The 16038-nt window shown below is 40.9% G+C and overlaps 1 protein-coding gene across 2 annotated transcripts in view; it reads left to right on the top strand.

Moving 5' to 3' along the window:
• The window catches only part of LOC111216382 (F-BAR domain only protein 1-like), a 96561-nt gene extending 82062 nt beyond the window's left edge, over positions 1-14499 (top strand). Inside the window, exons 16-27 of one of the 2 annotated variants that reach the window (XM_022738008.1) lie at positions 2248-2299; positions 4181-4305; positions 5294-6385; positions 7183-7289; positions 7452-7647; positions 7992-8106; positions 8265-8420; positions 8511-8643; positions 9115-9311; positions 9783-9847; positions 12591-12758; positions 13912-14499. In XM_022738008.1, coding sequence (XP_022593729.1) covers positions 2248-2299; positions 4181-4305; positions 5294-6385; positions 7183-7289; positions 7452-7647; positions 7992-8106; positions 8265-8420; positions 8511-8643; positions 9115-9311; positions 9783-9847; positions 12591-12758; positions 13912-13940 — 2435 coding nt within the window. In that variant the 3' untranslated portion in view covers positions 13941-14499. Of the gene's footprint in view, positions 1-2247; positions 2300-4180; positions 4306-5293; positions 6386-7182; positions 7290-7451; positions 7648-7991; positions 8107-8264; positions 8421-8510; positions 8644-9114; positions 9312-9782; positions 9848-12590; positions 12785-13911 lie in introns of both variants that reach the window. The other variant, XM_022737931.1, reaches the window with a different exon arrangement.
• Positions 14500-16038: the final 1539 nt, after the last annotated feature.

The following is a 16038-nucleotide window of genomic DNA, read 5'->3' as shown; positions in this document are numbered from 1 at the left end:
TAGATCTAATTAACATGGGTAACATAATATATTAACTAACCTAAGGCTTGTGTTGGTATTTGAAACCTGCAGGAGGAAAAAAAAATAGCCTAAACAGTAATACTACTAATTCTCCAGCAATTTAAAGCAAAGATCCAACTTAAATTAAAAAAAATGAATGCATACGTCTTTGTTCATGTAAATGTAATTTATTTCCTATTTTAGCTGTAAAAAGGTTACAAAATCATCTATCAGACGCGCTGAATGATCCTCAGTGATGTTCCCTATAGGTCATTATTAGGGGGATTTTGGGTCTTTTCAGCATCAGACCTCCTCGCCAGTAGGTATCCCAGCCTGGTTGATCAAGTCCAGACTTGCCATCCCTTATGGCTGAACAGACTATATCAATGACTATGAAACGCTCAGCGCTAGCCTCCCAAAACCTTCAGTGGTGGACCGTAGCGAACCCGCTAGCCTTGCTTTTTGCCACAGCTCACCAGCAGGCTTTTGTCTTTGGTGAGCATACCTCTGGTGTATGAGGGGCTGAGCTGTACCAGCTCCAAACATCCCTGTCATCTGACGCCACTATGATGAAGCGATTTACGTAAAAATTGGGGTATTAAGTCCAAGTCTTTGTATGCTGTAATAAATCTCTCCTCCGTATCCCCAGGGGAGCATATTACCTGATTTTGTTGTCAAGGAATCTGTACTATGTTTTAGTGAGCAAGAGTGTTGAACTGTTTAATGTGCTATTTAATGTGCCAAATCCTGCATCCTTGCCCTGGCCAATTCCATTTCAAAAACAGATAGGAACCTAGTAAAAATTCGCTCGATGTCACCATCCCACCTTTGACATCTCACAGCTGCTCCATAGTGCCCGTCGCTTATATCTTTTAGTCCATTTATAACAAGAATAGCTTGCTGAAATAATTAGTTTTGTTGCTGAAAATCTGGTGCGCTCTCTTGCCAGGGAGAATTCGAGGAGTACGTGCAGGATTAACGAGTGGTTCACACCAGTATGCGAGAACGAAGGACGCGTCAGCCAGTCGTCTTAAGACTTTTCCCCACAGGAGCCCTACACCATGTTCAAGGTCTTGGCATCAGTCTTTCCTTTATAGTCAGTCGAATACAGCCTATGACTTATCTATGCTCCGCTTCTGTGTTTTTTGTCTATTGTTGGCACTAGTATGTCTGTCCTCACTGTTGGTTTTCCTTTTTTTTGAAACGCTCTCTATTTTTGAGTCAGAAAAATTAGTTGATAAATAGACTTAGCTCAATAGAAATTTGAATCTGGCTTGCTATTTTGATAATCAATTAATCCTTTTTACTAAAGGAAATATGCCAAATATTTAAATTCAATATATTTTATAGGCTGGTCAACGGGAAACTGTTTCTCTATTTTATCACAATGAATAGACCAAAAGATAATCTATTAATGGAGAAAGTGATCAGCAGATGAATGACAATAATTGTAGTTGCAGCCCTATTTCAGTATTTGTATTGATTTGTGCTACAGCGATAAGATTTAATAAGGTTAGAGTCTGTTGTGTTGTGCATTTATAACCTGCAATGGGGTAATAAGGTTACTATCCCTATGTTTTTTTTTTTTTTTTTTGTGGTTGTAATCTGAAAAGGGTGTAAACCATTTCTCACACTGAGCCACGTTAGTACCATCAGTGAGGTGCAGATGTCTCAGTGCAGCATCTTTCTGCCTTCAGCCTGTGTAGCTCCTGTGTTTCCCTCAGACGGCAAATCTCTTCATTGGCTGACCTTGCATGAACAACCACCCTTCATTAGTCACACCCGGCCCTGTGCTCGTGCTCCAGAACATGTTTTATCAGCGACAGGTTCATTAGCTGCCAGAGGGTTAGGCTGGAGTCGGAGGCTACAACCTGCTGCCTCACAACAGCGGGGACTCTCTCTCGCTCTCTCTTAAATCTGGAGTCGACAGGATTAACAATGAGCATCTGATTAAAGCGGTTATTCTGCAGTGACAGCAGCGGTGACTGGAGCTGAGTGAGACCGGGCTAATTGCTGGTATTTATCAAAGAGAAGGTAATGGCTGATGGGTTTTCCCTCATGTCATCTTGTCTCAGTCCATGCCGGCCTCCCCTCAGCACCCTGATGAAGAACACCATTCTGCTGATTAGTCCTGATTAGGGAGCGTCCTCTGCAGTGAGGCACTGTGTCTCATTGTGTGTGTGTGTGTGTGTGTGTGTGTGTGTGTGTGTGTGTGTGTGTGTGTGTGTGTGTGTTGCCTCTCTACAGATGGAGAGCAGGAGGGCCTACGCAGGTCCACCTCCAGTCCTGATCACAGCAGGTAAGATGTCTCTGCCCTTCATGTCATCTTTCTTCCCTCTTCTTCATCTGTCTCTGAGAGGTGCAGAGAGAGACATATTTAGATGTCAAATTGCGTCATCAGTGGCCTTTTCAGCGTTTTGAAGCTCTTCAGGTTTCCACCTCACAACCTTTCCAATGTCATCATCCATGTTTTATTTTTGGCGCGTCTGGTGTTACCCGCATTACCATATTGCTCTCACTGCTCTTTCCTTGTTACCAAACACATTTCTGCGCACAAGCTGGAAAAGAGTGTGCCTAGAATAAACAGATTACTGTTTTCTTCAAACCTTTTGATCATAAGGTAAAGGTAACTTTTTAAATTTTACAACCAGAAAGTCAGAATGATACTGAACCGAAGTTACAGAGGCACAAACATGATAGAAATGTGAGGTTTTTCCCCTTGTCTTTTTTTTGGCATAAAAAGAGAATAATAGGCCTGTAGTCATACCTGCCATAAGTCTGAACCAGTTCCGTGTCAACAGCTGTTATTGTGATATGTGGATCTTAAAATACTTTGCACAGATAGAAACGAGATATAGAGCTTTCAGACAATGTATAATTTGTTAAGATTGTATGAAGACTAATTCCAGCACAGACCAAAACACAGCTGAAGTAGCACTACCAAGGCCAAGGTGTCCTGTGGGTGGGACGGTGTATTTTAACCATTTCCTGGCAGAAGAACAACATACTTGATTTTAGTTGTTTTTAAAGAGAAGCAATACCAAATACATATGGTCCCATGATTTAGGTTTTATAAGCTCTATATAAACATTTATAAGACACTATAATGTGGTTAATCAGATAAAAGTGTTGATTAGTGTGTTTGTTCAAAACTGTAACTCCTCCACCTACAAGTGGAGGCTGCTGTATAAACAGATAATGGATGACAATATAGTAAAACACAGTCATAATGATAAAACGTGTCTTCATAGGAGAAGTTATAACATGATGTTTGTTTGTTTTTTGTTTTTTTATCATTAAAATTTTTATTACCCCAGAACCCCATTATACCTTTATGTTCTGTTAATTAGCACGCTGTACCCCCTCCAAGATGTTGCACCCTTAATGGATGTCAGAAAATGATACCAGATCAGTCATGAGTTTAAACTCTGTGGTCCACATGGGCTCTTCTAGTTACTTAAAATAAGCCTGGCTGCTACAATAAAACCTCTTACTGCCAGCCCAAACTCTACCAGAGATTTATCCCCTAACAGACACAGCGGTGGGGGAGCGGGGGGTCTGATAGGAGTTGTTTCAGCCACTCTTCAAGCTTTTTTCGTTCTATAATACCAGGGGACGATCCCACTGTACAAATGTGCCCACTTCCTGTTACATTTCCAACATTCATTGTCCTGGGTGAAGCCCATTTCAAACAGTTTCAGAGCTGTAAAATGATATCTATGTCCAATTTTATAATGGATGAACTTACCTCAGCCTACATTTGACATTACATTTGTATTGTATCGCATCGCATCACATACTTTTCACCATGTACTGTAATTTCATATATAAAGAGAGCAGGTTATTTTCAGCTATTTTAAAGATAGAATTTATGTTTGTCAAAATATTATGTACAAGATATAATACAAAAATCTGTTCTCCCAGTTCAAATACACGAGACAAGTGACCTGCAGAAACACCAGATCACCTACAGTATGACAAACAATTCTTTTCAACACACAGTTACACACTCTCCCTCTGCGCTCCATCTTCCTCCATCCTTCACAATTCCCCAGTTTCCTCTTCTCTCACTTACACCCACACTTCTGTTCTCCCTTTCCCTCCCTTTTATTACACTTTCCGTCTCATCACTCCTCCGCTCCCCCTGATTTTTCTCTTGTTTGTTCCCTGCTCTCTGCAGGTTGAGCTCGACAGCATCAGGTTCAGACAGTCTGTTCGGGCCTCCGCTGGAGTCAGCTTTCAAGTCCAAAAGCTTTGATGGTCGGGAACAACTCAGAGAGCAGAGCGTGTTTGGTGTTTCTGAATGTAAGAGAAGTTGTTGTGTTAAAAATATTTTTTGTAAACTTGTGCTCCTACTAGTTTCATTTATAGATGTCTGAACCTTTCTGGTAGATAATTGTCGCAGTCTTATTTTTCAAGCATCTTATTAGGACAAAGATTACATAATTTTTTTTAACCCAAAAAAACTTTTTTAGGTAGGGTCTGCAGGAATTCTTTCCATCTCTCTTTTCTCCAGCAACATGTTTTTTTTTTTGTTTTTTTTTCTTTTACTTGACGTCAAGCCCAGAAAAGATGAGTCAGGATGCGCTCACCTGATTTACATTTGCCACAGTTAATAGCTGAAACCAAAGGGAGGATCATAATAAATCTAGTCTTTGAAAAATGAGACCTGCACTAGCTGAAGTCCAGCATTTAACGGAGCAGTCTTTGAGCCTGTTCGTCTGCTCACCACAACCAGTTTCTTAAATCCAAGCCTCCCTGAGATGACTCGAGGCGGTGGGCTGTGTAAAGGGGAGAGTGTGTAGGAGAGGTCATGGGTCCAGCTGAAGAGAACACTGGTTAACAACATTTCTAACCTGCAGGTTAATGAAAGAAATTACTGTGAAGGAGAAGTGAAGTTTAGATGGTAGCTGGCTGACATGTTGTCAAGGATGTTGATGTGGAGGTCTCTTCCTTCACACTGGCTTTTTGAGCTTTTTAGTACTTGCTCCATTCAAAGATTAAAAACCTGCTTTTCTGAATATGCAGATGTGTCTTCCTTGAATTAAACACAGTCCCCACTTTTTCACGTGTAATATCCAGACAGAAATATTTACTTATATTTCGCCCGATATGGATAAATAAGGTTGATGCTGTGTGGTAATGAGTTCCTCTTTGTCCTGAAAGTTGGATTCTTCACTGCAGATGATTAAAGTCTAATTACACTTTTATGAGTTCTTGTTTTCCCTGCTGGTGTTTAAAACCTCTGATTTACTGTATTGATATTCTTTAATACGTTTAATGTGCGTTTCAGATGCTGCTTTCTCGTCTGACTCATCCTCTCCTGAGAATGTCGAAGACTCTGGTCTGGACTCACCTTCCCATCAGCCCCTTGGGCCCTCCCCTGAGCCGGTGGGTTGGGCAGCATGGCCTCCTGTGTCACAGAGTAAAGAACAGACTCAAACACTGGGGCGACCTGTGGACCCTTTCCTCTCTGCTTTCCGTGACCCCTCCCCTGGTCGCAGCCCTCACCTACAGGACGACCCTGCCAGCACCTGGTCCATCGCCCCATCACGTCCCTCCCGGGTCCCCCCAGATATGGACCCCTCATCAATGCAGTTTCCTGCTTTCTCTCAGACCCTCCCCCCACCTGAGATGGAGTCGTCGGTGTGGAACTGTAAACACATCCCCCCTGAGGACCCCTTCCTCGCTGCGTTTGAGAGGACTGTCACCCAGGAGACCTTAAACCTGTCTGATGCTTGGGCGCGCCCGCCGCCTCGCCCAAACCAGGAGGGCAGGGGGATGGAGGTGCGAGGGGACCCGTTCTCCATCAATCTCACAGACACTAAGACACTCCCAACCTCCTCCTCCTCCTCGTCATCTTCCTCCAACCGAAAAGACAGAGACAGGAAACGAGACCGCAGCCTGCCACCGCCCATTTCCTCCGATGACCCGTTTGCGATCACGATGATTGGCAGCCCAACGCACCAGTCGTCTCTGGCTGCGGCTGCTGGATTAATCCCTCCACACAGCAGCAGCAGTAGCAGCAGTGTGGCTGCTGGCCCTGTCAACAGCAATAGACTGGGACTCGATGCAAATTCAAGCTCTTTACCCACAGCCCAGACAAAGAAGGAGCTGATGCACTGGAACTCTGTCCACAACCCGTTTAGTGAGAGCGTCTCTGGAGCCCTGAGCAGCTCCAAAACACAGGAAGGAGGAGGGAAAGGAGAGGGAGGGGCAGGAGGGGAGAGGAGAAAACATCGATCATCAGAAAGTGAGCCACGCAGGAACGCCCCTCCGCTCACGAGGCATTCAGGCCCACAGGAGGATCTGTGTTTTTCAACAGACAAAGACCAGGACTGCTTGGATCTCAACACTCAGATTCCCTGTGTCAGCTCCCACAAGGGTACTAAGGCATTTCGGTTTTTATTCTCATATAAAAGCAAATGATGGCAGTCTCAAATAGTAGCTTGAGGTATGGCCAGCACAATCAATTTATTTATTACAATCAATATTAAAGTACTGAAGTACTGTACTCAAGTACAGCTTTGAGGTACTTGTACTTAACTGTAGTTTTTCTATTTTGCTGTTTTATACTTACTACTACATTTATTTATACTGCAGCCACACTATTCTTGATTCTGATTGGTTGAAAAGTATGGATTCATTTTTAGTAACTGGGCACTAGGAGTAAAGCTATAAATCATATCATAGATGTAGTTCATTTTTTGTGTGTCAGTGTTTTTATTCCCTAATTATTTTTCTCGTGAGAATTAACAGTTACTACAAAAATTGCTACTACCATCAGAAAAGTCTTATTTACAAAACAAAAACTGACTGTGAAAGGAGCAAATACTCCTGCAGACTGTCGATCAGTTCATTAATGACCTTCATCTGACCTGCAATGTTATTAATAATGCAAGTACAAGTGATCACAAGAGAGGAATATCTCTGAAGAATCATCAGACACAAACAAGATGTTAAATCCCTCAATTAAACCAATACAAATAAAATGTTATTAGGTTTGGTGCCAGCTTGTTTTGGCAGTGTGGGACTTCCAGCTTGTCGCCGGCTGTTCTGAGCACAAATTCTGACTGATTTTGGAGTACGCCGCCTCTCATACTCCTGTTTTATTGTGTGATTTAGATCGGCTCTCGAGTCATTTTCCATCTTTTTCTGTCTCTCTGTCTGTGTCTTTGGAAGGGTCCAAGCACAGCTTCAGACAGGACACATCTGAAGTGGTCGCAGCTGCTCCTCAGAGAGCGACCCGGGCCAAGAGGACTTCAGGCCGACTCAGTGGCTGTGAGAGGGTGAGTATCCAGCAATAATTTAATAAATTCGTATTCTCTTCATATTTAGATTTTTTTTTTTTTTTCTCATGACATTACAACTTTTTAAATGCCACGACTCTATTCATGAAATTTCAGTCCATAGTGTCAATATTGACCCAGCTTCGTCTCTGTCTCTCTCAGTCCCGATCCCTGTGCTCCTCCCCACTGCCGGAGCCCAGCCCTTCCCTCACCTCCTCCTCCTCCTCCAGTCCCAGTGAGTGGGGGCCTCAGGCCAGAGACGGAGAGTGGGGGGGTCAGAACCGAGCTCCCAGTCCTGCCAGGCCAGGACAAGCCTCACCACTACCCTACCAGCACCAGGAGCACCAACAAAGGCAGTGTAAGCCTCAGCACAGAAAAGTTACACCACAGGACAGAAATACACTTAAAGGAAATTTGCATATTCGCTTTCCTGCTGAGGGCTTGTACATTCGTATGAGGTGCTGCTAAGTGGGTTTTGTTACCTTTGGACAGAGCCAGGTTAGCTGGCGCTATTTCCAGTCTTTATGCTAAGCTAAGCTAAGATAACCTGCTGCTGATCTTCTCATCTAACTTTCTGCAAGAAGCTAAGTATATAACCCAAAATGTCAAACTATTCCTTTTAAATGTGACTTATGATTCATGTAAAACTCAGTACAGTTCATTAGCAGCATGACTCAGGATTATAACATTTGTTCTCCACAGTGCACCTGTCGAGAGGTCCCAGTCCCATTTCCCTGAGCACACAGGAGGCCTGGCCGGTGGCAGCAGCCATAACTGAGTATATCAATGCTTACTTCAAAGGTGGACAGCACAACCGGTTAGCATGATGCTACTTTTTACAAATGTAGTGAAGTTCTGGTTTCTTCTTTGGTGTTACTGACATCTGTTGTGATGATTTGATGGGTGCTTGTTCAAAGAGTAAGAAAAATTAACTGTATTTTTGAACCTTGTTTTTGCTTTTCTTTCTTTCTCCAGCTGTTTGGTGAAGATCACTGGCGACCTGACGATGTCCTTCCCAGCAGGCATCACCAGGATTTTCACAGCCAACCCCAACGTTCCCGTTCTGAGCTTCAGACTGGTCAACATATCGAGGATCGATCACTTCCTTCCGAATCAAAAGCTGCTCTACAGGTCAGCTTTGACTGTCTGTAGTTTGCAGCACAAACCGATCTATTCCTGTGTAAAAATCTTTACCATCCTTCTGTCACTGTGTCCCCACAGTGATCCGTCTCAGAGTGACCCAGACACCAGAGACTTCTGGTTCAACATGCAGGCTCTGCAGATCTACCTGCAGAGAGAAGCTGAACTCAACCCCCAGGCCTCTTATTACAACGTCGGCCTGCTAAAGTATCAGGTCAGAGTTTACAATGGGTATTCCCACTCTCATCATAGCACATTTTCCCTCAGGTAACTTTGATGTTGGTGTAAATTTAAACTTTTCTAACTTAAATAAACAATACCAACCCTTTATTTTACAGGTCTATCATTTCTGAATAATTTCCTAATTAAAAGCAATTTGCATTTTCCTGCAAAGAACTGTTTAATTTGGTAGTAACTGTAGGGAAAATGAATAAAAAGCATAATTTTCAGCCATAGTGAATCTTTATTCACTACTCATTTATTATAGGAAACCTTATTCTTCATATCCCTTGAATTTTATGTTTCCCTGTAGACAGATTTTATATTTCTGCATGTTCACCTGACCCTCTGTGCTCGGACTAAAAGACTTTTTAAGTTGCCCTTTAAGATGACACCAAACTTCCCATGGACTCTTTATTTCTCTTTACATATATACAGTATATCATTTCTTTTCTTTATCATTCAGGTGTCGTCTCAGGACCCGGGTCGGGCTCCTCTCCTGCTGTCGGCCGAGTGCCAGCGGAGCGGCACAGTGACCCGAGTGTCCCTGGATTATCACTGCTGCCCCGCCACTGCACCCTCCACCCAGCTCACCGCTGTCCAGGTGCTGCTGCCATTAGACCACACCGCCACTGACCTGCAGTGCCAGCCGCCGGCATCCTGGTGAGCAGTGATGATGGAGGGATGATAATCAGTTTCTTTTAACCGTTAATTGTCAGTCACTTGTGACCAGTGTAGCTCTGCTCTGTTATTTACATGATAAATTTAATCAAGAGGATTTTTGTAAGGCTAAAATAAAACCTTGTAGTTAAGTTAATTAGCTAATCAGTTTATTATTTCAGAGTTGTTGTAAGGGAAAGAGAGACTGAGGACTCACGGATGACTTCAGTGATTAATTGACTCATCAAACGTTTGTTGTTTTCAGCTTTTTTTTTCTGTGCAACATCACTAATATTGAATATCTTTGGATTTTGGGGCAATGACCAGACAAATCTCTTTTTAACATTTTATAGATTAAATAAACAAAATAACGGAGGACTGTGATGGATAACAGGAGAAAATTTAATGGAAGTCAAAGGGTGGAGATTAAGGAGCAGATCAAGCCTCACTGACTTTATTTATTTGCTTCGACAGGAACACTGAAGAAAGGCGGCTTCTGTGGAAACTCCCCAACCTCTCCCCGACCAATCACAGCAAAGGTCAGAGCTCTGCAGCTTTAATGCTCTAACGCTTATTTTTGAAGGAACTTTTAATAATAAGATGTTCATTGAGGAGCGAGGAAACATGTCCACACCAGTAGCTTGACATAGTATATCTGCCTGACAGCTTCAGCTTGTTTTGTGTCTCTCATCAGCAGCCATCTGATCCTTATATTTGCCTTCTCGTTGAAATTAGTGCCAGAATTTTCTACTTCATCGCCTTCTCGCCGGCTTCACAATCTCTACATTGTGTCAGAAAAATGTCGAAAGGAGTATTTAAGCGTTACTTAAAGAGATCTCACTCAGCGCTCCACATCCTTGTCTTTTTAAAAAGCTGAAATCTGAAGGCGAATGTTTTTTTTTTTCTAACATTAGCATCTGAACGTGGCAGCTGCTCTCCTCAGCCTTGTCGAGGTGAACAAAATGAGTTGGAGGTGCCACTGAATGCTGCACTCATATAAAAGACAGGCGTGAAAAATTCCTCTTTTATTTTGTGTCAAGTTGATTGTTGCTCATATTTCATGACCTTAATGGTGCACAGAGAAGAGACGGCATGTCACAGAAGATTATAACGGCTCTAATTTAAGAGAGGAAAGTCTAAAATTAAATCACCTATGTGCTTCTTTGTGCGAGACACCCACATTTCTCCTTTTTATTTTTCATTTAATGATATATTATTACCTTGGTGCGAAGCTACACGGTTGGAGAACAGAGGAAAGAGGAACTATTCGTAGCTGTCAGTGATGGATGAGATGGTAAAGCTTGAAAACGTTTATAGTTGGAGGACTTCTCTGGTTTATGAGCCAGCGACAAAAGCACTGAAAGGTCACCATAACTCCTCCCTGTCCCATCCGAAATACTGTTTTCCTGCAAGCCTGTTTCCTTTTTAATACTAAAATGTTAAAAGTGCAGCTTTATATAATGAATAATGTCTGACAGTGTTGAGTCTGTAATTAATTTATTTTACTGGACGTCTTGTAAACGAAGGCAGCCGTATTGGAAAAGATGTTTCTGGCCTTGATGATGCCTAGAAACAAAGTCGTTCAGTAATTCATCCTCTACATTTTTCAGCATTTGTCCTCATCTTCCTCTTTTTGAGTATATGATAAGTCACAGCAACATAAAGAAGTCTATGATTTGACTCGATTTCAGGATTTGAAGATACATTTGTTTGAAAGGTAATAGTATAGGTGTCAGGATTGTGTATGACTGATCTTTAACAGTAATTATATTTCTGTGCGAAGTGGGGTCTTAACTGGATTTAAATGTAATGTTGCTGCTGACACTGCTGCCCAAGTGCTGATGTAATCTAGATATCTGAAAAACTTATCTAAGAGGTTTTGTCCCTTTTTAGCCCAGACTTGTGGTTCCCAGTCTTTTTTGTCTGAGGTACCATCACAGCACCATCAGATGAACTCGTGTACCCCTTCATCGCAGCCCTTAGAGATTAGCATGGCTTCATGGAATTAGTATTTCACTGCAGAAAAAAACACAGTGGCTGTGGGGACCATGGAAATCCATACAAGACATAAAGTCCTGGATTTAGCAGCATTTGGGCTTCATCTCTTCTCCTTATTCAGCCAAGTTTGCATTCGTACTAACACCATTTTGAGTTGCAGAAGTCAGCTATTCCTCTATTATTTGTCTCTGTCTGCCGACAATTTTTCACATTATTTGAAATACACCTTGTGGTGATGGGGATTTACAGCTGGAAACTGAGGCGTGTCCTGTGCAGTCTGCCTGCTGTAACTGGAGGGTTATTGTGGCAATAAATATACTAAAGATCAGCATCACATCAGCATCACATGATATCCTATTCTCTTCTTAAACACAAATATTTGATTGTGTGTTTTGAAGCATCATTTCCTTTTTTTTTTTCTTTTTTTCTTTTTTGAATGAGTAGAGCTGCTCCTCCGTCTTTCCATGTTCCCCTGGAGGACAAGTATCAGTTACAAATCACCAGATCAGTGTTTACTGGGATTGGTTACTATTTTTATTTATTTATTTATTTATGTTTTTGAAAGATGTAGTTAATACCTAAAAAAAAAAAAAAAAAAAAAAAAAAAACACTTTAAAAAAAATGGTTTTTTTTAAAAATTTAGTTAAAACCTAAAAAAAAAAAAAAAAAAAAATCACATTGTAACAGATGCTGTTTTTCAAATGACGTTTAGTTCTAAAACTATCTCACCACAAGGTTCGTCCATTTAGTAGCAGTTCTGGAGCTTTTGATCATATACAGTCTCCTCAGCAGACGCAGTTTGCCCTGTTGGCACTGAATATGTAAATTTTCACTTTTCTGAGCACTTTTTTCTCCAAACATTTGCGTAACTCATTAACTCCTGTTCATCAACGTATAGCTGCTATGTGTAGGATCAAGAACTACTTACTTTAAACAAATGAGACCACTGTTGGAAAGAATGATACTTTACTCACAGTGTCCCACATTTTTCAAGATATTTCTTCTCAAAGTCCTTCAAACATTTCACTGGTTGTACCAAGTACATCATAAAGTAATCATAAAATAATCCTGCACTATAAAATATGAACTGGTTGTTCACATTGTAAAGAGCTGTGTGAAGTTCAGGGAGAGGCTGCCAGCCCACTTAGCAATGATGTTGTTTGTGAGAATTAACAATTTATCAGTGTTAAAAAAACACCCACTGCATTCATGATCTCTCTCTATCACTGCTGTGAATTCATCTCTGTCTCGTATCTGTGTCTCTGCCTGTCGGCGGTGTCCCAGGCTCAGGGACTCTGTGTGCCAGCTGGCAGTGCCTGGAGGTTCCCCGTGGCCCTCCACCCAGCCTGGCTGTCCAGTTTGTGGGCTCCGGGGCGTCGCTGTCGGGCATGGACGTGGAGCTGGTGGGCAGCCGCTACCGCATGTCACTGGTCAAGAAGAGATTCGCCACAGGTGACAATCTGAACACACTCACTGGGGTTTGTTTTATCACACAATGGGCTCATTGGTGGAGTACCATGCTTCATTAACACATCAGCAACAGTTTGTTGTTGTATTTGAAAACTGAATGTTTATTTTACTCCCCTTACATGCGCCTATCAGTTTAAAAAGCGGTTTGACAGTTAAAATGACGATAAACGATGTGATCAGTGCTACTGGTTGTCAGCCTGGTCCTTATGAGGCCCAATAATCACTATATATTTTTACGCTACATGCTTTCAAAGAATCCAGTCATATTAAAATAACTACTGCTGAAAAGATCAGCCACTCAATTCAATTTATTAGTCAATTGAAATTAAGATATTCCTATTATAGATTAATCATTTAGTAAAATGGCAAACATTTGTTATGAGAATTTGCAGCTTTTTCTGTTTTGTATCATTGTACTCTGAAAGTTTTTGCATTTTGGACTGTTGGTCATAAAAAAGCAGTTTTGGTTCTGGGAACTTCATGATAGGCCCTCTTGTTAAAGTTTTTTTTTAATGTAACAAATGGCTTTATTCATGTTTAATTTACTAATGCTTATAGATCACTCATAAACAATTAATAAGAACTTTTGGGTTTCCAATTCCCACTGACCACTTATTTTTTCAGATGATTAAAGCCTTTTATTAATGACTTGTTTGTCTTTATAACTGTAGAGTTAATTACTTATTTGAAAGTGAGAATCCTTGACCACTGAATAATGAAAAGATTTTTTTATGTCAACCCAAACTTGTTCTTAATAATGGTTAATAACATATCTATAGTGCATTCATAATAAAACAATTCAATAAATCCATCAGCTACAGCTTTATGTGATTAGTCAGGTGATTCATCGGTTTGTTAACATTTTAACTAACTCTCAACAAGAATGTGAATAAGTGTATTTCCCAAAATATTGAAATATTCGTTTAAAGCTGTTGACATACAGCATGTTGTGAAAAACAGATGGGAATCTAGTAGCATAATTTCTTCTTCCATGTTTGGTTATTTAGTTTCACCCAATGATAAAGCTGCCGGAAGCTTTTGCACACAAGTGTCTCCTTTAAGAGATGGTTTTTTTGTTCTCTTTTCAGCAATATACAGCTTCTTTTTCCATTTATCTTTTCAATCTCTTTCACAGGGAAGTACATGGCCGGCTGCTTCTTGTGAATCAGAGAACTTTGCACTTTTTCAGCTTCTGAGTCAAGAGCCGCAGAGATGGTAAGAGACGAAACAGTAGAGGAGGCTCCTTTACTCAGACTTACAGCTCAGCCTTGAAGGACAATGTGCACTTAACTTCTGATGGTGTCCTGCTGTTTAAGGACCAAGCCTTTCTTCTTCTTTTCCTCTAATTTAACTTGTGTGTTGTACACTCAGTCGTCCTGCCTTTTCCTGGAGGGAAAGTCTTTTTCTATTAAATCTCCTCTGTTCACTTCGTGTTCTGTGTGCCTTTGTAGGTAGAGACTGCAAACTAAGCTAGATGTCAGAACTTTTCTTGAATTACAGAGGAAAGAAAAAACTGTGTGAATAAAGTTAAGCATAATTACTGTGTTGCCATGGAAACTAGGATTTTTAAATTGTGTAAATACTGTATCGCTAGAGCATCCCGAAGGATTGAACGAGTCATTTGTGAGCAAAGATCTTCTACCAAACCTTGGAAAAAAAGAACTGTTTGTAAATCTGCTGTTTGTTCAAATTAGAGGTTTTGTGATGTTATTTGATAAAAATAAATGTGCTCAATCCTTTTGGTTTACACCAATTTATTACACGTTGTGACCAAGTACAAAATACAGCTGAACTATGCAGTTTATTACAGACCATCATCTGTCCTTAGGCTAGTTAAAGTGTAGTCAAGAACAGGTTTAAAAATACACAAAAATAAGGGTTCAGTATACTTGTAAGAAGAACCAAATCTAGTTCAATAAAAAATAATCCTCCGCCAAAAATCTAGAACAGCCTTACAAAACATTACAAAGTACACATAGAAATTACTTTTTTCCAAAGCACTTGAAGGCAAATTACTGTAACAGGCACAAGTTACAAAAAGCCTTAAATAACTCAAGCTCAAGGATTCTCATCGCTACAACAAAATCATCTGAGGGGGAAACGAAGAGAAGGGAAGAATAAATCAACCAAACCAGTTTCAACACAAAGCTGATGTCAATCAAATCAGAATAGTTCATATAAATAGAAATTTCTCTTGTGACGGTTTAATAGTTTACTCGGGCGCAAGTAGCGCCACAGTAATAACTGAATTTCATACATTGAACAATTGAGCTTGGAAACAAATTTATCACACACACCAGTCTAATCAATTACACATCAAAGCATTTTCTTCTGATACAATGTGACCAACCAAGTAACAGTGTGAGGAGAAAGATTAGGCAAAGACCGAAGGCCACAGAGCACGCACTTTCTACATCATATAAAGATATATATATATAATTTATTATGGACAAATTCCCCAAATAACGCACTGTATTTTTCTATCTAATTCAAACAGAACATACGACTTTATCTGAGTAACAGCATGAGGTTAAAGTATCTGAAGTCGGGGAGCATGTGCCGGCTCAGATGCCAACAACATCCTCTTCTTGTGTAAGGGTTTTGGTTTTACAGGTCCAAAGCTCTAACTTGTATTGATATATCTTCCTTAGATGAAATTTATCACCACTATTTTTTAATCAGGAAATGAGGCTCAATGAGACAGACCGGATTCCAGTTTAGATTTAAACATCCCATCTCCATTAAGCCGATTGTTCTGGATTTGTTCCCAACTCTGCAGCAGCTGAGTGAACTACAACAGGTCTGCACATGTGAGTCACTGAAATAGGACTTAGTGAGTGCATCCTAACAGCACAGGGAGGAACTATCACAGGATCGAAATCATTTGGAGGAACATGGAGAACTATTTACATGAAAGGAAACCAGAGTGGGAGACACGAACCGCAACAGTGGCTACATGTTTTTTTTTTTTTTTTAATACTTGCCTCATGTCATCTGAGCCAAACGGAGCACAGCATAGAAATCTATTGAGGTAAACAAACCAACATCTTACACAGCCAAGGTAATAGACTGTTCCCTGCCTTCCTGACTACTGTGAGACTATGAGGCCCTCCTGCCTGACAGACAGAGCCATGACTGTGGCTAAGCTGGTGGGAACGACTGAGGGAAAGGTCCTTTGGGTCAGTAGGTTGCATGTTCATTGTTTTTCTCTTTTTTTCCATGTTTGCTGCAAGCTGCAGCAGAGGCAACAAGGAGTACAAAC

This window comes from Seriola dumerili, unplaced genomic scaffold, assembly GCF_002260705.1.
Source record: "Seriola dumerili isolate Sdu_G_001 unplaced genomic scaffold, Sdu_1.0 BDQW01000002.1, whole genome shotgun sequence".
NCBI classification, from domain to species: domain Eukaryota; kingdom Metazoa; phylum Chordata; class Actinopteri; order Carangiformes; family Carangidae; genus Seriola; species Seriola dumerili.
This window is presented reverse-complemented; position numbering and strand designations above follow the sequence as displayed.